General features: G+C 42.7%; 1 protein-coding gene across 1 annotated transcript in view; it reads right to left on the reverse strand.

Annotated features, from left to right (window-relative positions):
- Window positions 1-15,506: 15,506 nt before the first annotated feature.
- The window catches only part of Bves (blood vessel epicardial substance), a gene marked incomplete at its 5' end in the record, with an annotated part of 30,508 nt that continues 19,073 nt past the window's right edge, over window positions 15,507-26,941 (reverse strand). Inside the window, 1 exon segment of the mRNA XM_013510787.1 lies at window positions 15,507-19,095. Coding sequence (XP_013366241.1) covers window positions 18,971-19,095 — 125 coding nt within the window. The 3' untranslated portion in view covers window positions 15,507-18,970.

Below are 26,941 nucleotides of genomic sequence, written 5' to 3' on the forward strand. Positions count from 1 at the left end.
GTAACATTCACTTTAAGATGAATTATACAGAACATGGGAAATCTCATTAAGTCTTAACGTTAATTTAAATTAATTTATCTGTTTTCCCTAAGAAATGTTTATCATAAAATATATATGCATATTTCCCTTTTGGTTATAAAATTTGGGAAAATATGCAGCCGCACTGACTTTAATTTTCTAGATGTCTTAATGAGGTTTATTTGTTTTAGAAAAGGATAACTTGTTGAAAGCATCAAATTTTGTCTTACATAATTGTCAACAGCCTCTTTAAGATGTGGTTGTGTGATCTGTGTCCTAGTTCTTCTGTTAGAGTGAGAGGTTGACCTATGATTCACTGTTAAATTTTATGTTTGGAACGAAGATGCAAAGTTATGGTAAAGTACTGTACTGTGAGAAAGTATTATGATATTTAATACATCTGTGGCTTAACATTGTGAAACTTCCCAGCTTGATACTGATGGTGTTAACTACCTCTTTAATCCCATCTATCAACCACTGGCACCTACCACCAAGCTGGCTTTAATAGTATGTGTTGCTTCTTTTGGTATTAACACCTCTAACCATACTAGAGACCAAAGTGAACGCTGATTTCTGTGTCTTTACTACAGTGTTTTATCTAGTGTTTTTAAAGTATACTGTATAGTATTTAGATTTAATCTCACTGTCCATTTCGATTCATGTTGTTTACAAGTGAAAATTTTAAAAACCAGTTGAACTATCTGCTTTTAAAGGACAAAAAGGAGTTGGTGTTTAGAATGGCACTTCACTCATGTTCAGTCACCTCAATGGACTAAAGTGCTGTTTGTCTTTCTGCAGATGTGGGTTTTTATATTCGCATTTCATGCCTGTTGTCTTACTCTGTTAATTATGGATATTTTGAAGCTTAAAAAGTACTTGATTAAAAAATAAACATATAACATTGACATTTATGATGGGTTCTGGAGATTTGTCATGATTTATGTGATTGCCAAATTAAATAAATGGATACAAGGTTGCTAAGGCAGTATTTACACAACATAAGCATAAGTTAAATGGCTTTGTCATATTCACAGGTAGGGGTAATTATTAACATTGAACCTACTTCTGACAATACAAATAAGAAGGAAATAAATACATAAATAGGAAATTCCTAATTTTAGGAATTGTGCTATACTATCCAGGCAAAAGTATGCAAAATTGTGAATCAAGACATACTTTTTAGGTCTGAAAGAGTGGCCTGAAGTACAATTTCCAAGCCTTTTGGCAAGATCATTTTAGACTTTTCTTCCAGATTTTTTTTTCTAATAACTGTAAAGAATTTGAAAAGGACAATCAAAGTCAGAGTAATCTAAAATGTGAATGTAGATTGCTCAAACTCTTGAGTGCAGTAGTGATGTATTGTAAAAGCAGTTTGGTGAAACTGTTGATAAACAGTATTGTAAAAACAATTTGGTGAAACTGTTACTAAAACTGTTGATTTCTACAGGTTGGCCAAACCCATAATTAAAACTCATTTCCTACTCTATACTTGGATGATTCACTTAATTCTTTTAATGGTCTACTGTGACTCCTACTTTTGCCTTTTTTCTTTTATTTTTAATTGTGATAAAAACAACATAAAATTCACTTCTTTAGCCATTTGAGTGTACTCGTCAGTAATGGTAAGTACATTTACTTTTTTGTGCAACAGAGAATGATTCACTTAGATGTGGAGAGTTTTTTGTTATGAAAAGCTTTGTGTTAAAAAACAAAAGTAGCATCGTACTGACTTTACAGGATGTGGAAAACCTTTTTAAACAGCCATAATCCATCACTTGAAAATAAGCAACCAGTAACACTTTTCTTTCATTTTAAAATATGGAAAGCCCTTTTAAATATAAAGTGAAAAAAAACTTTCTATCACCTAGAAATAATTTCCTTTTGGTCAAATAAATAGATGTAATACATACATACACATGTACATGCACATAAATACGGCAGTTATTTTTTAAATTGGGTTGCATTACAAATGGTTTGGAGCTTTATATTTTTCTTACCTATCATACAGTATTTTCTCATCAGAAATTGTTCAGAGACAGCACTCTTGATAAATGCACATTTGCTTTGAAGAAGTAAGGCTCGGAGTGAGCACAGAGGACTGCCTGGCTGGAATGACGGAAGGGAATACCAAGAAAGGAACGGCACCAGCACAGACCAGAGCCAAGGATGAGCAGTGCACGTGCGTGCATGCAGTGAGGACACCTCCAGTGGACAGAGGATAAACACCAGCCGTTGGGGTACATTGGAAGGCAACTGATGCATACAGGAATGTAAGGGGTAACAAAGCTTGAAAATAGGGCATACCTGAGACCAGCACCTTTTTTGCCTCTATCTTTTTCCTCCAAGCACTTTCCAGCACAGGGCAAAGGCACCCAAACAGAAAGCAACATCTTAATGAGCAGAGGAAGCAGGAATTCAGGGCTGCCAGAACAAGAGCCTAGGGAGCAAAATGTGAGAGGCTCATTTTCAGGATGATACCTTGCCATAGGGACCTTCCTTGGCTCACACTAGTGTCTTGGTTACTTTTCTCTGGTTGCTGAGACAAAATACCCAACGCCCAAAATGAAGGAAGGAAAGGTTTATTTAGCTTACAGTTTGTGGAGGTTTCAGTCCACACTTGGCTGGCTCCAAGGCAGAAGATAGCAAAACACAAGAACAAAGGGGGGAATGGCAGCCGAACAGCAAAACAGCCAGAACAAACGGGAGGAATGGCGGCAAGCAGCTTCTTTCCCTGCCTTACATTGTAAACAGGCTACCCCCACCTAAGGGGCATGTAGCTCTCACATAATCTCCATGCCCTCCTCTTCCACAGGCTCAGGATATATACAAAGTAAGCACCCTGGCTTCCTGCTGAGTCACTCAGGCAAACCTCTGGACTCCCAAAGTTGACACAATGTATCAACCATAACACTCCACCCCTTGTCAACTTGGCAACCAGACACATTTCTTTAAACCAGTTTCCAGGTACAAAGACATTATATTCCATTAGAACCATAACATTTCACCCCCTAAAGACTCATGCACATCCTTTTATGCAAAATGCATTTAGTCCATCTGCAAAAGTTGCCAAAGTCCTGACAGTTGCAGCCTTGCTGAAGAGTCCAAGTCCCAAGTCTCCTCTGAGATGAAGGCAAACTCTTAGCTGTGACCCCCTGTACAAATGAAAAGTTAAACACTTTCACCCAGTGAGTTACATGCATCTTTGTAAACACCTGGGCTTTTTGTGTTATTACACAGATGGGTGTACAGAGCCTAGAAAGGGTTACATGCTAGTAGGAATAAAGATCAGGCTCTAGAACCAAAGGTCATACACTGGGAAAGGGTATTAAAACTAACCCTGAAAGTAAGCTTTAATGAGACCAAGGTGACAGGCTGGTCCATTACCTACCTGAAGAAATTTTTCACCCTCCTTGGGAGAAGATGTGACTGTCCAGAGCCTCCACAAGTCATTTTCATCCACAGTGTCTGGCACCCAATCAAAACATACAAAGCGAGCTCATAAACAGCCAGTTCACAAGAAACAAAAACAGATAACAAAAAGATATATGCAGAGGAAATTCAAAAACTGCAGTTAGTATACAGGGTCTTTGAAAATAACCATAGTAAATAAATAAGAAGATACAGAAGTGACACAAAATATGGAACCAACATATATAATGCCTGAATAAGATTTCAGCAGAATAGGTGAATAGCAGGCTACAAGCAACAGAAGACTAGCGAATGAGAGGTTAGGTCAAAGAAAGTATCCGGATTAATGGGCAGAAAAATTTAGTGCAAAATGTGTAAAACCAGTTTTGAGGCTTGATAAAAATAGCAACATGGTCTATTCTACTTGTTTGAAATGAGAATAAGAAAGGAGAACAAATACATTGCAGCAACTAGAACAGGTAAGAGTTAAAAATTGTTCAAGATGAAAGGACTTGACTGCTTTTTGTTTACTGTGCTGATTATGGGAAAAAAGAAATGAATGTGGAAATGCCACAAGCTATTACAGTTACACAGTTGTTTCCTTAAAAAATGTAAATTATAGTCTTGCTTCCCGATTTTCTTGCTGAAGTAGTAGCTAGAAATCTTGTTGGGTTTCTGCTATTTGCTTTTATGCCTGAATGTGGATTTTTTTCCAGAACCTTATTATAAACTTGAAACTGTAGCGAATCTGACAGTAAAGCAAAGAAGATAGATCTTAATGTCAGGGAAGAACAGCCCTTTGCTGCTATTTTTCAGTAGTGTCTTTTCAGACCTGTTCTTCACTCCATAAAGCTAGAGTATTTTTTTTTAATTTTATGGGGAAAAACAAGATTTTATAACAGTGTAATAGGAGAATAACAGTAGTTAATAGATTGTGTATTCTTTAAAATTGTTACTCAGGGGGCTGGGGATTTAGCTCAGCAGCACAGCACCTGCCTGGCAAGTAAAAGGTTGTGAGTTTGATTCCCGGTACTGGAAAAAAAATAAATAAAATTAAAAAATTGTTACTCAGGGGCCAGGGATATATATACTCAGTGGCACAGTGTCTGCCGGGCAAGCACAAGGTCCTGAGTTCAATTGCCAGTACCAAAAATATAGAAAATAAAATTGTTACTCAGTAAATAGGATATTGGCATAAAAAACTCTCCAAATGGTATTAGCACAAACCTTTCTTTTCAGTGATCTAAAGGAAACTAATAGTATAACTATCTTGTATTTTTTTTCCCTTCCTTTCCCGGCACCAGAGTATGTGTTTGAAGACAGAAGGAAATCAAAACCAGTGGGGAGAGAGTCTGAAGGTTCTAGAACAGGTGGCAAGGGTAGAGCCAGTTATGAAAGAGGGAGACTCATCACCCCTTCTCTCAGTTGCTCTCTGAGTGGCCATTTGGGGGAAGCACAGGTACCATTGGAAAGTTTGTGTATATTGATTCTGAGAAAGAATTAATATTGGCATGTTACTGAAACTCCCCAGACCTTGAAAAATAGGGGCTTGGGTGATCTGAAATTGTATAAATGTTTAGAAATACACAACCTGTTAGATTGTCGTACCCCGTTTAGGAAAATGTAGTTTATCATATTTGTCTTCTCTGGGGAATAACACCTGAGAAAATAAGTTTTGGTGTATAAATGATAGGTAGAATTTGATAAGTAAATTACAGGTAATCCAATATGCTTCTGTAACTAATGGGGGTTTTTTGGTTGTTGTAGTAGTAGTAGGGCCCATTTAAGGTAACAGGAAGACCTAGCACCATACTCTTTCCTTCTATGAATACAGAGGTCCCTGTATTTCCATTATCTACCACTGTTTGTGCCTCCCATATAATGTGAAAATTGTCAGAATCAAAATGGAGGTGCTTGTGTCAGACCCTAACAAAAATAAAGCCAGAAAGTTCTGAAGGAATTCTCTTGCACATATGCCCGATAACAAAACTCTCTTTTAGAACCTAATCAGCCCATATGCCTGGTTAATTTAAATAAAAACTATCATTCAGACATTCATCAGTCTCCAAATGTTCCAAGGCCATCTGCAGCCCTGCCATAAAACAAAATAAGCAGAAAGCTGTGAGTCAAGTTCAGACTGAGATCCCATTTCCATATTAGCAATGCCTATTGGGCCTGCACCCGGGAAGTGGTGCAGCAGGGAGCTCTGGCCTTCGGGTGGCACCCCAGCCACATAGATGTCCGGGAGGTGGGCAGCCAGCGTCTGAGAAGCTGCAAGGCAGAGCACGCTGGCAGTCAAGAACTACCGTGGCACAGAGAAGCAATGACACAATTGGCCTGCCACTCACCAGCCAAGGAGGCCTGCCCGGGGATGTGCGTGAATCATCCTGACATGGAGAAACCCCTGGAAACACATGCCACACAACGGGTCACTCTTGCCCGTGCTGTTGAGAACCAGAAAGGCCCAGTCAGTGGAGGAGCAAGTGCTGAACAAGGACTCAGAGAACATGAGAATACAGACTAGCCCCGAAGACTCAGAGGTCTAGTTGACCAGGGTCATGAGAGCAGTTTGGAAGCTGGAAACCAGGAGGACTTGCACAATACCTGGGGAGACTCCCTGGAAGCCATTCTTCCCCTGACAGTACAGGCTGTGGTGGAGGAGCGCATGGGGCTCCAGAGAGGTCTTCACCTAGATTCCTGCTGCCTCTGCTGACAGTCAGGGAGAGGACACTAAGTGGTTGTGGGGTCCCAATGCTCTGGGAGGCTGGAGAGAAAAAGCTACAAAAAATGGCTTTTGCCCCAGATGGCTCACTTGAGATGTTAGTAAGAATTGCCTCCTCAGTATTCTATAGTCATGATGAGGAGGAGGCCAAGGAGAGAAAACAAAGAGACTGAGAAAGAGCAGCTACTTTTGCTGCAGCACTAAGGGAAACAGACCCTAAGTCTGATTCTCAGGGCCCCAAGAAGAACTCGATGACTACATTCATTTGCTACCACTGTTAAAAGCCAGGCCACCTCAAGAGGAACTGCCCTAAGAAGGCCCCTGGGCCATGCCCTGAATGCAAAGGTGACCACTGGAGATGGGTCTGCCCTCTGAAGCGGAGGCCCCAGACCTCAGACCGATCCTATCAGTTAGTCCAACAAGAACGAGGGGGCCGGGGGCATACTCTGCCTTCTCCCTCTGGCCAGACTGTCATCTCCATGGAGGAGCCCCAGATAATCATGACTATAGAGGAAAAAGAAAACAGCCTATTGCTAGACACAGGTGCAAGTCTCTTGGTCCTTCTTTTCAATCCTGGCCTTCCTTTCAGCCATCACACCTCAGTGAAAGGGGTCACTGCTGAGGAGGTAATCCGCTATTTTTTACAACCTTTAGGCTGTAACTACTTGTTAGATCTTTCTTGCATATCTCTGTCTTCCTGAGAAACCACTTTGAAGATACCACCATGTATTACAGCAGCCATTGATATTTTCCTACTAATCTGTCCATAACTCTGTAATGTTTGTATTGTTCCTATGCTATTTTGTAAATGGATGTATGTTTATTGCTATGGGTTTCCTACAACAACCATTGAGATAGTCAATGAATATTCAATTGGTCACTCATGTATAGCTCTATTTATTTTTTTTTAGAAACCACTTTGAAGATACCAAAGTATAGTACAACAACCATTGATAATAACCTACCACTTTTGTCTGTAACTCACTATTTTTTTTTTTTTTTTTTTTTTTTTTTTTTTTTTCCGGTACCGGGAACCGAACTCATGACCTTGCGCTTGCCAGGCAGGCGCTTTTGCCGCTGAGCTAAATCCCCAGCCCTGTAACTCACTATTATTTGTCTATTTGTTTTCCTGAGAAACTATCTTGTAGATAACAATATGTAAAACAACAACCATTGATAATTTCCAACCACTTTGTCTGTAATTTGGTAATTCCCCCTATTACTATATTATCTTTCTTTTACTCTTTAAAATTAAAAAAAACCCAATGGCTACTGAAAATTAGTATTTGATGATCACATATGGTAAAAGAGTCATACATAGAAGAATAAATGTCTTTAATTGACCATTACTTCTCATTACTATATTTAAATTATCAAATTGGATATATATATATAATATAAAATCTCAGAAAAACATAATGCCAAATAACAGGTTATTGAGTATAAACTCTAATAAAATTTAATATTTATGTACATAATTATTTAAAAGAATATAAATAAGCACAAGTGATCTTTTTATACACATAGAGATATAGCATTTCATTGTGGAAATAGTGAGGCAGTACCCATGTGGTAGTCTTTATTAATTGAAGCTCATTGAGCAGATGTATTAAATCTATAGTTCTTACTACTTTTCCCCAAATCTCAGCTAACTTACTTAGAGTCACTCAGCCAATAGATAAAATTGTGGAAAATAAAGGTTTTACACCACTGAATTTTGAAGTATAGTGACTCACTACACAACCTAAGTGTGTGATGAGTTACTGCATGGTACATACGTGGAGATTACAAAAAAAGATCCCACTTAGAAGTGCCATATTGACAACCTACAATGTTTTTAGCTAAAAATTATTTCATGATGGAACACTATCCCCACTAAATTTTCCTGCAGAGCTTATGTAAAAATGGCAATATAGCACAATCTGTGTAGTGTGTCCTAATGTAGTCCATTGTACAGCAGATCTTTTCGAGTGTGTAGATCGCTTAGTGAGGCTGGGTGGATGGAGAGGTTGAGGAAAAGCCGATCACTGAGTACTGAATTACACTTAGATTAGGAGTAAGTCCTGGTGTGCTAAGTAGCACAACTATAATAAAACTGTGTTCTGTATATTTCAAAAAGCTTGAAGAAAAGATTCTGTGTTCACCATAAAGAAGTGATTTGAGGAGATAATGTTTAACCTGATTTTAACATTGCTCGATATATACAGCCTTTCTTTTACGCATTAAGAATAATTTTAACAAAAGGCCTATGGCTAAGGTGAAAATCTAAGATTAACTCTAGAAGAATCAGTTTCAGGACCTGTGATTAAAGATTGAACGTGATGTTTCAGTTACTGCTTTATACCACCAGAGGGCGCTCTTCATTTGCTTTGTGAAACATTCTTTACATTACCAGATCGCTACTATTTGAACATCTCAACATTTCATATGATTGATAAACTTACATAGAAAAATTTCGTAAAAACACATTTAATTACCAGGATTTTATGCACTTTTATGTAGAAACAGGCTGGCAATGTGGAGTTCCTGATGCTGACACATTTACACTGTCAGCAAATACTTAATATTGTCAAGTATTTCTACATCTTCTTGTAATAAAAAACTTCAAAACTGAACACCTAAAAAAAAAAACTGAACACCTGCGTTGTATTAAATAGTCATATTATTCTCATAAATTCGTACAAGACTTCTAAATTTCTTATTTGGGATCTTATTCGATGTTATTCTCACTTAAATGTCTTATAGATCTGTCAATGTTCCCATAATTGTAGGAGAAACAATGTCTTATTAAAGTGCTAGTGCTGTTCCATCCAGATGTTCTGGGTATTGAACTTAAGTTTGTGTACCTAGAAGCAAAGGCGAGTTAGATGCAAGTCATGAAAAGCGTTTCCAGGTACAAGTTAGTGAAGTGACATTTCTCTCACCTAAATTTTCATGTATGTGTCACCAGCTAATATACTACTAGCTTTCACTTTTAGAGGGCTTTATAGTTCACATGATACTTTGCTATTCTGTTCTCACAAAATTCTCCTAAGGTAAAGATGATAAACATTAATATTCTTGTATTACAAAGAAACACATGACTGGGCTCAAGGGAATTATGTTAACTGCTCTGCTCACATAGAGAGGCTTGGAACTAGAGAAGACACTTCAGATGGTGAAGTGGATATCCTCTTCCCTCAGATATCGGAGCCAGATGGTAAGCATCTTTCTCTGTAACAAGCTATAGGGAGCCAAACGTTGATTGAGGAAATTGAGAGGATCAAGTCTCGCCAGAGCTGGGGATGAAGCTCAGAGGTATTTATGTAACATTCCTGAGGCTTAGGATGAACTTCTCAAACACATGACCCCCAGTGAGACTGCTTATGTACACTTGCTTTGCCACACACTACCGCTAGCCATTCTGCGCACCAGCGCTGCTGCTCCCCTGTGCGTCCTCTAGCAGAAAGCAGGAGGACCATGTGCAGTGACACCAGCCTGCAACCAGGAGTTCCAGCCAAATCACCAGGTGTGCCTGCATGCACAAAGGAAAGCTCCTGGGCCCACTCCAGTCCGGAGCTTTCTGAATCCACTACCCATCTGAACCACCTGGGCAACTTCCGTGCCTCCTGATGCCCAGGTGAATCGCGTTAGAATCTCTGTTCTGATGGACAGGCGGAGCTGTAAGAACCACCATTCCAGTGTGTTGTGTAGTGTCTGTGAGTGTGAGCTCTTAGGTAGATGTTTAAGTAGTTCCCTGAGTGACTCTTCTATAGAAAATTTGAGACTACTTACGTAGAGCCAATAAATATAAGTTGCTTTCAGTGGAAAGCCACTGGGCTGTGGACAAGAATACAACTACTAGGGTTCTAGTTTTAGTTGGTGTGATGGGTTGGGTGTGTCCCTTGGGATTCATTCCCCAGTTCATATGTTAATATGCTTGGAGGTGGAACCTTTGGGAGGTAACGGGTAAGATGAGGTCTTGAGGGTGGGAGTTCCACGATTCCATTAGTGGCTTTATAGAAGAGAAACACAAGCTTGCTCCATCTCCCGTAGTTCTTGTGCTGCCTTGGAACTCTGCAGTCCCCACCAGCACGAAGACTATCCCCAGATAGGGCCTCTTCACCTTTGGACCTCCAGAACCATGTGCTGAATAAACCTCTTTAAAAAAATAATATATTCAACCTCAGGTTTGTTTTTTTGTTTTTGTTTTTGTTTTTGGTACCGGGAATCCTCAGGTATTTTTTAATAGCAACGAAGAGGAGACTGAGACACTTGGGTTTGGTTTTCCCAAACATAATTTCCTCATCTGTCAAGGGGTAGACTGACAAATCAAGGGGACTCACAGGTGTGCTTTCCTCGACGGCAACATGGGCATCATCTCAGAACTTCTTAGAAATGCAGGTTTATGGCTTTAACCCAGATGTACTGAGTCAACCTCTGGAGGCACAGCCCAGACTGGGAGGTTCTGAGTGATTCTGATGTGTGCTGCAGTTTGAGACCTTTTGGACTACTTGAAATTTACTTGGTCTATCTGCTCTGAAATTCAATTATTTCTATCTTTGGAGGGAAACCTCTACACTATTCTAGAAGAGGTTTTTAGCCAGCATACTGCTTTGAGGATCGTTTTTGAGAGACTCTAAATTATATGAAAGGGAACACTGAATATTGGTGATGAAAGGACCTAATACAGTTCTAGTGCTGATGACATCATGACTTTAAACCAACCCGCATTCGTGGAGGACAAGGAAGAATGTTACTGCTCTGGCTAAGAAGGGCAGCTAAAAGGGGCTAGCAGCTAGAGAGACTTTGCCTAATTACCCAGATCTCCCTCAACCACGATAAAGTCCTGACCCCACTTGGACACCTAGAGATTCAGGTACTGCTGTGACACCATGACAGCCCTTACCTAGTGTACTGTACACACAGGCAACTAGGAACACAAAAGCTGGGAGAGCCTGTACCTGGTCTCATCTCATTTTACAGGTGAAACTGAGGCCCAAATTTGATGTGATTTTCCGGATATCCCAGCAGGAATCAGCAGCCAAATACAAGTCTCTTGAGGGTTTGAAAACTCTTCGCACATTGTTTGGGGTCTAGGTAAACTTCTGTCCATCCTTATTGTCAAAACATACCCCCCAGGTACTCCATGGGGACCCATCCCCCTGCTTGTAACTTACAGTGGAGATAAGCAAGGGGATTAATTTGCTAAATGCTGGTCATAGCTTAGCATGTTCCCACTCTCCCCTTTGCGGAGGTTATCATTCAGCTACCACTGATGTTTTCCATCCACTGTCCACCTAGAGCGTCTCCGTAGCCTCCATTCTCTGCAGGGCGGGGACGATGAGCTCTTGACTGTGCCTTCCACAGTCCGGAGGGGCTGTAGGAAATGCTAGGCTGTCCATGGCTTCAGCCACTTGCGCTACAAGCAGAAGGAGCCCAGGAAATAGTTCCCTGCCTCTATCTTCAGGTCCTGGCACAACTCAGGCTCTGTGTGGGACTTGGTTGCCAAGATTCCAGAAGCTTACGGGTTTGATTTGACAACCAAAAGCAGAAGGGGAAGGGGATGAGGCCTAATCTTACTGTGCTCCCGTTGTGATAGGAAGGCTTCCACTTGCCTGTGGTCACATGGTGAGAACTGTGTTCACAGCCCCATGTGTCTGACCTCAAAGCCACGTCCAGGGAGGACTCTGCCCCCTTGTTTAGCTGTGTGCTGTAGAGCTGTGGGGTTGAGGTGAGCCCCACATATAAAAAATCTATTAGGCAAATGTAACCCAAACTCCACATTTGCATGTGGACTGGTAGGCCATTTTAAAGGCTAACCCAGTATCAATTTTTTATTCTTTTTTTTTCCTCTAATAAATACCTTGTGGGGCTGGGGATTTAGCTCAGCGGCAAAGCGCCTGCCTGGCAAGCGCAAGGTCGTGAGTTCGGTTCCCGGTACTGGAGGAAAACAAAACAAAAAACAAACAAACAAAAAACCTTGGATACATACATATACATCTCAGCATGGAAACTCAGTAACCTAAGGAAAGACTCTGAGAACAAGATGCGCTGGTGGCTTCATACATGTCATTCTAACCAGGGTGACAGGTCCCGGGAACGAGGTGCCCACGGATGATAAGAAAAAGTAAGAGAGATAAGAAAAACAAGAGAGGCAAAAGTCTGGGATCAGGGGGCTTACAGCCTCTGGGACTGCAGCCCTGATCACCAATCACAATCACCTTTTATTGAGCCAGAATCAAGAACATAACTAGAACAAGTAGGCAGATAACGAATGTTTTAGTAATTAATGCATCATCCGTCTCCAGTTCTGTCTCCTCTGCTGATGGCAACAGTCCCCAGGTGGGCCTCCCACACTCAGCACCACGCTCACTCAGTTCAGCTGGGGATCACAAGCCAACCATCAGTTATCAACCCATCACAGTCACAGTCCTTACTTCTCACATACGCAGCACCTAAGAGGACTGGAGCAGAGAGGCCCGTGAGCAGAACCCGCAGCAGGAAAGGTGTGACGGAATTCAGCTCTTTTACGAGTTCATATGCCTTGGCACAGTCAATCCGTGCTCTTTCGGTTTGGTTCCACTTTGGTTTTGGGTACAGTGAAGCTGGCCTGTTGAAACGCTGGGCCTTGCATTTCTTACGTCCCTGACCCTTTTGAGATGTCACCTCAGCACAAACTGTCTAATTGTATGTAGCTACCAACAGATGTGAGCAGCTTTGCAGGGTTTTATCCTTGGTAGATAAATACAAAGAATTCCACGGCTGTAATCCCGTCAGGCTTAAGAGCTATTTTGAAGTTGTGGGACCTCCATTCACTCAGGGGTGAGGTGCTTGGTTGAGCTTAGTTCAGACCACATTAGGTTTTCTTGGCCTGCCAGTTACAGAGTCACAGTGTAAAATCCCGAGTTGCAAAGTTTCATTCTCTAAGGAGCCGGCCCTAGACCCTGGCCCAGCAATGTTAAGTTCTGCAATACTATTAGGTTTGACAAGCAGATGGGCATAGGAAATTAGCAACGCACAGCAGAATGGTAAGGTGAATTCTTTCATTACTGGATGAGTTAGGAAGCTAGGAGACCTTGAAAGTCAGAGGGATATATTTGTCCCCAGTACCATAGCAAGGTAATTCACCATGCAGGGTCCAGTGGTGCTGCCACGAGGGGGAGCTGGCCCAGATGCTGTGGGAGCAGTAGAACTGGTCCAAAGTGGGGAAAGAATAAAGTCTAACCCAGAGAGTGTAGGAGAGTAAGAACTAGCAGGGAATGAATAAGATTTTCAGAGTTGTAAGGCGGAACTAGGAGAGTGCCCAGACCAACCAGGTGTTTGAGTTCTGGTTAGCTCACCTGCCTGCAGTGTGACCTTGGGCCAGGCACTTATCCTGTGTGCATTTCCCTCTGAAAAGGGGTCACTAATGCCTGTCCTGCCATCTTCATGGTACTTTTGGGTGTTCACATAGAGGTTAAGTGAAGGTTGTTAAATTCAACCACGAGCTGAAATGACTTTGAGAAACTAAACAGGTGTCCCTGCCAGGGTGGGGCAGTCATCCCATGGTATCTGAGGGAGACAAATTCCAGATCCCCAACAGGTGTGCAAGGCCCGTCTATAAAATGGTGTAGCATTTGCATATAACCTAGGTATACCCTTCTGTATGCTTTAAATCATCCCTGGATTACTTCAATCCCGAATGCAGTTTAAAGGCTGTGTAAGTAGTTCTTAGACTGTGTTGCCTAGGAAATAATGACAAGAAAGTTTGCACATGTTTAATACAGAAACAGTTTTTTTCTAAATAGTTTCAGTGTTGCCTGAACTCGTGAATGCAGAACTGGACAAGGAAGGCCGACTGTAACACCACCTTAAGTCTGTGGCAGCAGAGCGCCTCTGCAGAGGGAGGGTGTGACAGTTCAACTGAGAGATGTGGGAACCTCTGAGGCCCCCCAGGGAGAGGGGAAGCATTTCAGGCGGGGCTGGCTGCTAAGTGTCGAGCTCAGAGAAAGGTGAGGTCACTGCCCTGGCTGAGGTGTGGGGGAGAAGCAGCTGGATGAGGGAGGGGCATGGCAATCTGTGCTGAGAATGGAGGAGGTCAAGGGGCCCCATCAGAGCTTTCACCTCTGCAGATCTTCTGATCACTCTGATAGCAGTGCCAGTGGCAGCTGGACAATGTGAGGCGGGTGAAGACACAAGTTGGGGTCCCACGTGGGAATCTGAGGAGGGCTGTGAAGGCCGCGGGCAGCAGCGTACACAGTGATACTTCATTTAAAACAATAAACTCATTACCTACTAACACAAGGAGCACTTGTCTTGAAAAATAACGTTTACAAAACTGAAAACAAGAAAGAGTGGCACTGTTTTACACTTCTGCAAATTTTAGAAAACCCAGCTTTATAGAGGACAAGACCTGGAGTCTCATAGCTGCTTTGCATTTAGTAGGCTGTAAGATATTGTTTTGGTTTAAGTATATGCAGAAAAGTTGGTTTACATCCAGCTACCCATCGGACATCTCCCCACTATTCCAAAGGCTCCTCAAACTCCATGTGATGAAGACGCAAAGCTGCTCTTCCACTGTTTTGTGAGCCAGGGAACAACCAGCAGTCATGGACATCACAAACCTTCTCTGGCCCCTCTGCCTCACCACCTCTGCTCCCATAAACCTACAGCCAAGGCCTGCCACCATTACTGTATGGCAGGCTGCTGCCATGTCTGTCTAAGCCCCCAAGTGGACAGAAATGGGAACCCTCAGCCCTTATAGCATGGGCTTAGGTGAGTTGTTCCAAACGGGCTCAGCACCTTCAGACCCGGGTGATGTGGTTTATTGGCCACAGCTGATTTATGGTGGCATAAGATGTCCCTTTCGTTTGGGTCTAGCTTTGAAGCTAACTGGGCGAGTGAGATGCCAGGGTTTTGGTACTAAAGGCGAAGAGGTGTTCTGCCAAGTTTCCACTTGAATTAATACCTTGGAGAGAAAAACAGAAGAAAACTGGGTTCCTCCAAGAAGACTGTCCCCTCCTGCCCACCGTAGAGCAGATCCAGGGTGGTGGGGTTGCCTCTGACCCCTTCATGGGACTGCTTGTCTTGCTTAGCCTTAGAAAACTGTAAGAGAATTTTCAGATGTAAACAAAAGGCTCAAATCTGTGTCCCCACAGTGAAACTCCTTCATGAAGACTGGCCATGCTGCCTGCGGCCTTCCCCTCTCATGGCAAAGGCAGCCATGATAGCAGACCGGGCCTCAGAAATTACATGGCTCTAAGCCAGGAGCACTGCCAGGTGGTTCAGACAGTGTAAACCAGAGCAATTCCTAGAATCTCCAGAGGTAACTGAACCAACCCCAGCTTTGCAGCATGGTCTCACATCCAACCGGTCACAAGGGAAATGAAAACACACGTTTTCTGAGTAAGAAATTTATTTGATCAAATGGCAACAAATGAAGATATTTTAAGCTATAAGGCTCTATTCTGGCATAATGTATTTTACTATAAAGTAAATGTTATCAATATAAATGATACCTAAAACGTTTCCTATAATGTATCTGTGTGAAACATTCATAAAGTGCTCATGTACTTTAAAACTAGGTTGATATAACAGAAAACCTATAAATGGTACTTACAAGCAAGTTTCTTAAATGTCCGACATTTACACTGTCACATACACAGGTGTGTGAGTGTTGTGATAAAATACAGCTACCAACGGTGAGAGCATCATCCCAAGAGGAGGAAGACCCAAGCGGTGAGTAGTGTGCTGACCCTTGCATACCAGCCCAGCGTCCTACAGATCCTTAGAACTCTAAATTAAGTATGTGGTACTTACATAATTGCTCCATTGGGCCATACGTAGCAAAGGAGTTTGAGAAACCAGCGTTAGAAAAAGAAGGGAGGGGAAGCTAAAGCACGACAGGCTCATAGTTTTCTGTAAAGCAGCTTTAGAAATGACCAAGGAAACAGATTTGTTTTTTAAGGTGACTCTTTGGAGCTACACCGTGGGTCTGTACTGGCAACAGGGCAGTGTATAGGTTATACCATTTTCCCCCAAATATTTTCCTAGTACCCAAGTGACTGTCTTTGGAGCCATAGTAGGACCTAGGAAGCAGAAACTGACAGCTCCAAGTCATAGAAAAGAAAAGCTTCAGACACAGGAGAACCCGAAAAGAAAAGCTTCAGACACAGGAGAACCCGCTATTGTGGTGATGTCTTAAGTGCACACACTGTGCAGCAAGGTGCAGGAAACCAATGGTGTAAGTGACAGGGAGAAATGGAAAAGATTCCACAAAGCCAAGGACGGCCACTGAAAAATAATTATATAGCACCCATTACTACTATTTTGATAGATAAATATCATTGAGGGTTTACATGGTGTCTGTGCTATCTTTTTATAAATATAAAAGTTTATGAGGGCTTTCAAAACATTTTAAACACACAGTCTAATATAAATACTGCACTCCAAATTCATACAGCCAACTTGATGTCACACAGATTTGGGGTTATATACAGGATAGTTTTGCAGACCTTTTTCTGTATATTGATCACACAGCTAAGTGAATGCTAAAAAACACAGGAAGCATCTTACTGGAGACTTGGGCAGGAGACATGTTTTTAATCTATGTCTTCATGTGTTCTACAAAGATACGCCTGTATAAATGAGTTTAAAGTCACCCATGGAGATCTTACACTTAAATCACTTTTCTTTTTCCTTACAGCTACCTCACAGTCAAGTCTATGTGGGAGGGCTACTCGGTAGGTTATGGTTTCTTTTCTGAGTCTCTTTGTCCTCCTTGGAGGTGTGCATTTAAAAATAGTTTCGTGTTTCCCATTCAGTCTAAGTGGCTCTTTTAAGATTCCTATCCTTGAGATTATAATCTTCATTATCCATGACACTGACACACACACTTTCAATTAAACAGTAAGTGATTTTATGTAACCTACTTTTCGCCAAGTGCTTCTCTAACAGGTTTGCGCCAAGCACGCAAGAAACTAACCTCCACACACATGCAGGCTGATCATGTGGAGATGACCTTCTCCGCTGTGTAGTGCTGACCAAGTGCGATAAGCCAGGCTAAGAAAATGCCAAGGTTCCACGGACTCAAGGAACGTTAACAATGTGCCTACTGCAGGATCTAAAATTACTTTCTCCACGGGGAAGATGTCCTAATTACTCCACGGAGTGATTTCGTAAACTGGCCTTCTGCATGTGTGAACTAAAGAGGTGCCTGACCTTACTCTAATGGTTCAAGAAAAGCGAACCGACGCTATCACAAAACACTTAAGTACAGGAAGACAGAATTCAACCTAGGAGATTTATAATCCGAAAGCCAAGGCCAACTCATTCGCCTTTGCTTCATCTCTCCAAAACAAATCCCTCACTCAGCACACTGAAGACCGTGTTACAGCTGTAAAGTGAAATCAGCCTTTTACTCAGATATTAATGGCCCAGTGTTTGATAAAGGCATCAGGGCTGGATAACCTGTCTGCACAGATTTCCTGGCGTATAAATTCAACTCAAGTGAAATACTAAAATGACTGGATTTAAAAAGATGGATCTAAGAGGACGAGGTCGCCCCAGGCTAGCTTATTTTTCTTCTCTAGCGGAAGTGACCTTATGGCAAGAGAGATTTCCTTTGGCTCAGTGCTCTTGAAGGTAATTCCATGTGGAACTTTTCTTAGCTATTTAATGAAACAATATAAACACAAATGGGGCAAGTCTAACATAGCCAATTAACACTCACTCCACAGAGTGGCCCAGACCCAGGCTACTGCACACTGACCAGACGGACTGATCATTTAAGCAAAAGTGTTCTCAGTGCTCACAGGCAGATACCGCTGTTTCTAAAATATCATTCTACGGTAGTAGAGAAGAGAATTCCGGGATCAAGGCCGTCGTTGCAATAGCTAGGCTGGGGGCCATCCCCGGCAAGACCTGAGGGGCACACCCACAGCTCTGGCACTGCGTATCTGGTGCTCTTGAAAAGAGACATCTGTGCCTCGGAAGGAACAACCTGAGGCCACAGCAGCAGACCAGAGAATGCAGCGGATCTCTGGGCTCCCCATCTTGTGGCGCTTATCCCCAGAGAAGTATCTGCAGCATCGGAGCGTGTGGGGCGGGATGGCCCCACATTACAGGGCAGCTGAGTTTAGCTGAAAGCTGACACTGAGCTCAGAGGGCTTCGATTTGTTATCGGTTCCGCTTTGGGTTTCAGACCAGTTGATAAATGACATAATAAAAGGGTAATGCGAGTAAACTCAATGAGTTGGGTTGTTATCAAGCTATCTACACAGTGCCCAGTTCAGTAAAATGATCTAGTGGAGGAATACGTCTGGCCTGGGAGTAAAGAAACCAGTTAAATCACTTCTTTCTCTAAAATTTCCCATAAAGTCAACTGAACAAAGTGTAAGATTTCCTGCTTTTTAGATGTCACTTCAGCCTCTATTTTAACTTACACTGTTTATTAAAAGGATCACACAGACACCAATTAATTTTAAATTGCTATGGTAGAAAAAAACTTCCTGTGAGGAAAATGCGCTACAACTGGCAAAAATAAATAAAAAGGCATTTGCCTTGACAGAGCTCTTTAAGTTTTTAAAGTTAAAATAATAAGGTACTATATCTAGAAAATACTGTAAAAATATGTCTTAAAATAGAAAAATTTAGTCAGAAGGCTCAGTAAAACTTAAAAAGCTTGCCAAGAAAAAGGACAGGTAAAATAACCTTTTCATTTTTGACCTCTCCTCACTTTCCTGCCCTCGGACTCTGCCGGTCTGGATGTACTAAAGCAGAATAGTCTAAAAGCCATGAAAAAGTGCTGGTATATTTAGAATTTTTTCAAAATAATTTCCATCTTAGAAACTTGAATTCTGATCAAGGCAGCTGATGAACTTTAAATGTATTTGGAGACGCCGGCTCAAAGACCTCATCGTCATCTTCTACCCCTTCCTGTATAGGCTTCATCTTGGCCGAGGCTCGCTGGTGTGGGGAGGACACGTCTATGAGAAAACACAGAAAGGAAAACTGCTGAGTGCGTAACCAGCGCAGACCCTGGCATGATGTAGTAACTACAAACCCCACCTGCAAAACAAAACTCTGAGAGTCCAAAGCTCGTACCAGAACTAATGTCTCTAATGCAATATTTTCAATCTAGCATTTCAATGAAAGAACTAAGAATGAGAATCTCGATCAGGAGAATCTGAGAGTCAGATTCCACTGCACGTGCTTGGATGATAAGAGAGTCTTCAATGTACTGCAGTTCCCAGTGGGTTGTCTCAACATGCATTTAGGGCTCAGAATAAATTCTCCTACATTCCTGGCATACATGTTAATTTGAGTCCTGCATGGCTCTTGAAAGCTGAGGTAACTCATTTCCCTATAGAACAGCTCTGATTGACAGCTTTGGGATCAACACCACCTGCAGTGCCACCTGAAAAGTACATTCTTGCCCCCTCTGGCCCAGCCCCTCCCTGGACTGATATGGGAGGGGAAAGGCCAGTGTGGCCTGGAAAGAACCAGGTAGAGGAAACACTGTGTGGGCAACAGCACAGGAAAAAGAATCCCTAAGGCCTTTGAGGACGCCATTTAACCAAAGGGAACCAAGAAATATTTCATTCAGTCGCTTACTTGTTCATGCATTTATCAAAGGCTTATGACGCATTTACCACGTAATGGATATCATACTCAAAGACTAAAATACTCTCTAGAAGAGTAGAAGTTATTACAAATAGAGTTCTCAAGGTGCCAAATGGGTAAATACAAAATCCCTTCCACACAGTTACCGCATTCAGTGTCAGGATCCATCTTCCCCACCCATACCAGCAGCAGTGTGTGAGTATCTACAGATCCAACTGCAGAGCAATGCTGCACTCTGGCTGGATATAAGGTTGGTGGTGGGACAGTAGATGAAATCTGACTCCTTAAATACTCGCTAATAGCAAAGGAGAGTAGCGATCAGCACACCAGCTGATCTGTGCAGATTAGCTGTCACTTGCTGGCCAGAACCAGGAGCAGACAGCAGGGCCAGCCAGCACGGAGCATGCTGCAGTCAGCCGGGGAAACAGGGGCCACCAGAATATCACAGGCTGGTCCCTGAGAAAAAAGGCTGACCAGGAGTGAGGGCAAATCACTCTGAACAAGCGGCCACTCCCTGGCCTGAGTGTGGCGGACAGGGAGGCCATGCACATAGTGGTCAAGACCGGAGCCTCAGGAAACATGTCTGTGGCTCACATCCCTGCCCGGCTGCTTCCCAGCAGGATCACCTACACAAAGTATTAAACATAAGCCTCAGATTCCATGTGTACAGAAAGCGGGTAGTCACATGACACACGTCATAGGTTCCTGGGAGGACTAAGCAAAATAATGCATGTTATATGCTTAGCAGGGTGCTAGGTACCTGGAAAGACGTCACTGTCATGAACTATCCAGTCACTGCCACATACCTGGAAAAATGCCACAACCAACAGCCACATCTTCCAACAAAAAAATGAATAATTATGCAGGGCTGGATTTTTGTGTAGTAATATGTTTGTTGTCCATATATGGAAAGTGTTTACTTATAGACATTTACAATCAAAAGAGTTTCTTATAACTGACAACTGTAGACAATAAGCCTCTATTAAAATGGTCCAAGAAGACAGTTCAATCACAAAGCACAGCACAGCACTTTTTTATCCTTTTCAACAGGTGACAGACACAACTTTAATCCACGCGTCTACTCAAGCAGCAATGAATGCCACCTGTGTGACCTCTGGGCGCGGTCCTCCTGTGTACCAGTTTCATTATCTGTGAAATAAAAATAATAAGAACAGTACCTGTCTCACGTGTTTATGAAGACTAAATGACTCAATATTTGAAAAACTGTTTGGTCAGAGTCTCAGATGTAACAATTTTACATGTATTTAAGCGCACAACATTAATTACATGGTGTTTGGATGACAGTGATCCAAACACTGAAAAGTCTGTCACAATTCACCCTTGCCCCTAGTAACGGCCAATATAGGACATAAGATTTGTGCTCAAATAGGGGTTTGTGATTTCCAATCTCAGCCATCCCGAAGGCAGCAGAACTGTCTCGGCAATAGCTATGGCTTCCTCAAGTTATTGATTGAGTCGAATTAGTGATCAGATAAAAGCCCTCGGACAAACAAGACGGCATGTGTAAGAGCATCGAACCAAATCATAGCACTGTGCCACACTTGTGTAACACGTATAGCAGCAACACACCCGCTTGATTTTGACTGAGGAAGTGAGACTAATTGGTGTATAAATTTTAAAACTCATCTATCAAACCAGGAGTGACAGTCTATATATATAGTTTCTATATATCAGTCTCTATATACTTAGTCTATACTATATAGACGGAGGCTGGTATCCATACAGAGCCAAAATGTCAAACTCAAAAATCCAGATTGTAAGCAAATGTTGAGGACTGAGAGTTAGCAGAAAGAGCCCTGAACCGAACAGCGGACACCTCTGCTCATGACAGATCGCAGGGGCCGACAGCACTGAGGACACCACAGTGCATCTGGATCTGGCCAGCAGAGCCTCTCAGCACAACTGTCCAGGAAGTGGCCAGTGCCGCCCCTAGCTGAGGATGGGCATGTCCTGCGAGGCTTCCCTTTCCCTGAGGGTCCCTGCCTGTCTTCCTCAAGGCCTGAGTTACAGGAACCAGGAAGAATGGACAGGATAATCATCAAAACTCTGGTATACGGAAGAGAGAGAGTTAGGTGAAGGAATCCCTTTGTCAGCACGCAGTCCCTACACCTCATTGAGATTTCAGTGTGCGTCTGATCATATGAAGGCCTTGGGATCTTTCCTAGAAGTGAAAGTAAACAGACATATTTGCTGCTGTGAAAACCAGCGTAAAGGTCATGCCTGTGCCTGAGAATGAATGAGCTACCTCAAGCCTGAGCTGCAAATGAGGAGCACGGTGTGAAGTTTTCCAAGTGACTTTTCTTGGCCTATGAAACACTTTTTAACAAAGGAGCAACACGTCTGTAATCTAACCGATATAAGGTTCAAAGATTTCTCCCTCACTCCCCTATTAACTTTGATGACATTTTCTTCATTCTTTTCAAAATGGTCTTATTTTTATAATGTTTAACCATCTGGCCAACTGCTTTAGAAAGTAATTAAAAATTTTACAAGGGGTTTAGAATTTTAATTACATTATACAATATTTGATAAATGGGGATAGAGAAGGATTTAATAGTTTCTCTGCTAAAAAAAATTATTCCTTTTCCTGCCTTTGCTTATTTATACCATTTTTTTTCTTTTTCCTCCTTTTCTCAGTGCTGATACTCAAACTTAAGGGCCTTGTCTTGCTAGACAAGCCCTCTACCACTGAACTACCCCAGACCTATAAGGTTTTGTTGTTAATTGAGAAAACCGAGTTTTAACTGAAGCTTAATGCCTAAGCATAGCTGTGGCCTTTGTATCTAATTTTCCCTTAAATCAGCTCGGCACTAGCGCTGAATAACACAAACGCGATGTACTAAACTGGGGCTGATGAGGAGGTCGGGATAGGTCTGCAGCTCCCAGGAACAGGTTTTCTCTGGCCCACAGGGGTCGTTTAAGGATCATTTCCTGACCACTCAAGCGGGTGATCAGGGATACTAACGGCTTCATCTTTAAAAATCGTACAGAGAAAAGAAAAGGGAGCTTCAGGTATACTATTTAATGTTACAAAGGTAAATAATAAAAGAATAAGAACTAGTAGCATCACTATATAGAAGAGAAAGGGGAAGGGAAGTTAGAAGATAAAGGTTAAGCGGATAAATCAAGAAACAGCGCATCACTCAGCATTCTAAACAAAAACTATTCCAAAATAATTTTTTAGGCAGAGCCTCACAAAAATTAAGTTGCAAGGGGTTAGGTTTTTATTGTAGGATTTCTCTTTTGACTGTCTGATGTCTATATATATTAGCTTGATAATTTTTACAATTTTTAATTAGTATTAAAAATGTCTACCTGGATACAATCCCTTCACTGACACCTTACGAGTGAAGATGCAGGTCGTGGCTGGAGCGGGTGGGGCACTGAGGTCAGAGCACGGTCCCTGTTGCCTGGGGGACCGGGCACATGGGGAGATAACGTCACATTCCTCAACCCTAATAGGGAAATGAACATCTACCCTCAGGGCGGTTGTGAAGATTACATGAAAATGCCCAGGACAGAGATCAGCATGTGTCAGCTGCCATGGGAGTGGCTGACTATCCTTACACAAGTTTAGTTGGGGTAGAAAAGCAAAGCAAGGTCTTACAACACATTCAGCACATCTTTGTTTCAAGGTGAGCCAAGTGACCTTGACCAGATTATCCACTTCCCTAAGCTACAGTTTACTCATCTACAAAACAGGGATGCCTCTTTGGCCCATTTGGTGAGTCTGAGAACTGCTCGCAGGCTCCTCCCCTCACAGCTACTGCCCGATCCCAACTCCCTCCCACTTCTTTGTATAGTTCATGCAAAGCTCGTCCTTTGCAAGTCTACAGCCATTCACAGTAGGAATGAAATATAACCTGGGTTGAACAGATTATTGTGAAATGAGCCTTGAAACTAGGAATGCTATTTTGGTTTTTTGTATCATTCAAGGTAAATAAATACATAAGATCTGAGAGCAACATGTCATATCAGACATATTGCTAGTCTCTGCAGATGAGAATACTAACCAGATGCAAGCTGACTCAAGTATATTTGTACAACTAGGTGATATGGGATTAATAGATTGTCCAAAGTACCATTTGGACACCGATAACCAAAAAATATTTTTAAAGATTTGTTTCTTGGCCAAGAGTGGTGGGACACATTTATAATCTCAGCACTCAGGAGGCTGAGGCAGGAGGATCACCCCAAGTTCAAGGCCAGGGCTAAATAGTGAGTTCAAGAGCAGCTTGAACTACTGGTGATAAACTGTCTCAGAAAAAAAAAAGAATCTTGTTTCTCACAAGAAATAGCTCTCTAAGTATTTCATAGCATCTTTGATAACATCATGATAGTTATTTCATTTTTATTTTTATTTTTATTTTTTTGTTTTTCTCCGGTACCAGGAACTGAACTCACGACCTTGCGCTTGCCAGGCAGGCGCTTTTTGCCGCTGAGCTAAATCCCCAGCCCCGATAGTTATTTCATATAAAAATGGTTTAAAATGACATTCTTTCAAAAATGAGTTCCAACTGATACTGTCTATATTGTCTCATGATTAAAAAGAAAAGCCCAGAGAACAGGTTATTTAACCTCAACTAACCTTCTAGGAAATGCAACATGCCCTCCTGTCGCCATGGCAATGCCTTGTTAATGACGGAATTGGCAAGAACGAAGCACAGCCCATCTGTGAGGGCGAGGAAGACATTAACATCTTGTAAGCAGAGCAGATGACAAGGTTCCCCGATGAGCAGCACCTTGGCCTGGGAGCGGGGAGGAAGCTATGAAATGTGTGAGGCACTAAACCCTCCTCACTCACCCTGGACATCAGGCCCTGGCCTCTCCTCTACCTCACAGTCATACGTGCAAATGAACCCCAGGAAAGGAAGCGATGGGGAGTGAAAGGAGATAAGTTCACTGGATTTTGAGCTACTGAATAGTAGGAACGGGTCCTCCTCAGGCTGCCTCATCACTCCACTCTCTCCTGAAGGGGAGCACAACCTTGTGAAGAGAGGGGAGACCTTGCTGTGGGTTCACCAGCATGAGAAGTGTAAAACTGGAGCACAACAGAAGAAATGGAGCGGCCATCACTTCCTTGTAGAAGTTCACTTACAGTTTCCCTCACCTTTTTATGAACGGCACTCATAGCACATCTGCTGTGTGTTATAAAGTACGTTCCTGATATTAAATCCCACATTGCCTGGGATCTTTAATAGTGCCTTTCCCATAGTCTGCAAGCCTGAACTACCAACAAAGGAGAAATACAAGGTGTGATCTGAAAATACAGTGAATAATTTTTTAAAGTATTATAGTAAAAGACTATGCCATAATCCCCCTCAAAATGTGTCCCCTTCCCTTGAACACACTTACCCTCTCACTCTTGCCATTCTCTGAAGAATTCTGAAAGTCCTCTTTCATGCATTTCTTCAGTTGCGCTTTTGTGGCCACGTTGATGTCCTGAACTGATTCAAAAAGTTTACCTTTCCTGGTCATTTCAGCTCTGAGTGAGAGCCACAAGTCTCACGATGCCAGGTCCAGGGAATAAGGTGGACATGAACATACCACCATGTTTTTGTTTGACAGAAATTTCTGTTAACTACTGCAGAAAGTGGTAAGAATGATGGGATAAGGGTGTTCTCTGAGGCAGAGTATTTTGAGGGGTGTTTATGGTGATCTGTCTTTTGCTATAATAAATTTTTTTGTTTCAACATTCACTGTTTTGATCACACCATGTACAAGAATGTCAAAATCACCCCTACAGGATGCAATCAGCAGAATTCCAGGACACAGGTCATTCTACAGTCTCTTGACTCAAAGTGCAGTCCACAGACCAGCCACACGAGCATCGCCTGGGTCCTGTTAAACTACCACCTCCACCCTGCACCTGCCGCATCAGGTGCTTTAATAAGATCCCTGGGTGATGCATGTCTAAGAATGTTCTACAGGACAAACAAAAACCCAAAACAATGCAGAAACACAGACAGCCACTAGCCAAATGTCATTTTTACATCTTTTTCTTTTTAAAACACACAGGCACTTTTGAAACTGAACCATAAAACACCAGCACTGCTGTTCCTAAAAACTGCTCAAGATGTTTTCCAGAATGCAGGTGTAGTACCCTAGGATGTGATCTAAACTGATCCAGGAAAAACCTAAATCTCTGCGGAGCAGAACCTGAGGGATAAGAACAGGGCCCTGTGACCCAAGGTCAGAAGTGATGAGGGGCCACCTGTGTTCAGGAAGCCACGTGGCAGGGAGTGCCTGCCTTTGGGCTGGACCCTAGAGGTGCAGGCACCTGGGAGGCAGGCAGCTGGTGCTCAGGAAGTTGTGTGGTGGCGCGCACTAGCGCATGCTGGCCCTAAAACCAGCCATCACCACGTGGTTGAAAACTATCATGGCACAGAGAAGCAATGACACAGTTGGCCCACCACATGCCAGCCGCGGAGGCCCGGCCAGGGACATGTGTGAACCATCCTGACATGGAGAAACCCCTTGGAATACACTCACACAACAGGTAGCTCTTGCCCCTGCCGTTGAGAACCAGAAAGGTCCAGAGTCAGCAGAGGAGCAGCTGCTGAGCAAGGACTCAGAGAACACGAGAATACAGACTATGCCCAAAGACTCACAGGTCTAGTTGACTGGGCTCACAAGAGCCGTTCAGAAGCTGGAAACCAGGAGGACCTTGCACAATACCTGGGGAGACTCCCTGGAAGCCATTCTTCCCCTGACAGTACAGGCTGTGGTGGAGGAGTGCATGGAGCTCTGGAGAGGTCTGCACCAAGATTCCTGCTGCCTGTGCTAACAGTTGGGGACAGGACACTAACTGGTTGTGGGGTCCCAATGTGCTGGGAGGCTGGAGGGAAAAGGCTATAAAAAATGGCTTTCGCCCCAGATGGCTCACTTGAGATGTTAGTAAGAATTGCCTCCTCAGTATTCTATAGCTGGGACAAGGAGGAGGCCAAGGAGAGAAAACAAAGAGACTGAGAAAAAACAGCTGCTTTTGCTGCAGCACTAAGAGAAACAGACCCCTAAGTCTGATTCTCAGGGCCCCAAGAAGAACTCGATGACTACATTCATCTGCTACCACTGTTAAAAGCCAGGCCACCTCAAGAGGAACTGCCCTAAGAAGGCCCCTGGGCCATGCCCTGAATGCAAAGGTGACCACTGGAAATCAGCCTGCCCTCTGAAGCGGAGGCCCCAGAC

The sequence above is a fragment of the Chinchilla lanigera genome, unplaced genomic scaffold (genome assembly GCF_000276665.1).
Source record: "Chinchilla lanigera isolate Chin_1 unplaced genomic scaffold, ChiLan1.0 scaffold00010, whole genome shotgun sequence".
Classification (NCBI taxonomy): Eukaryota; Metazoa; Chordata; class Mammalia; order Rodentia; family Chinchillidae; genus Chinchilla; species Chinchilla lanigera.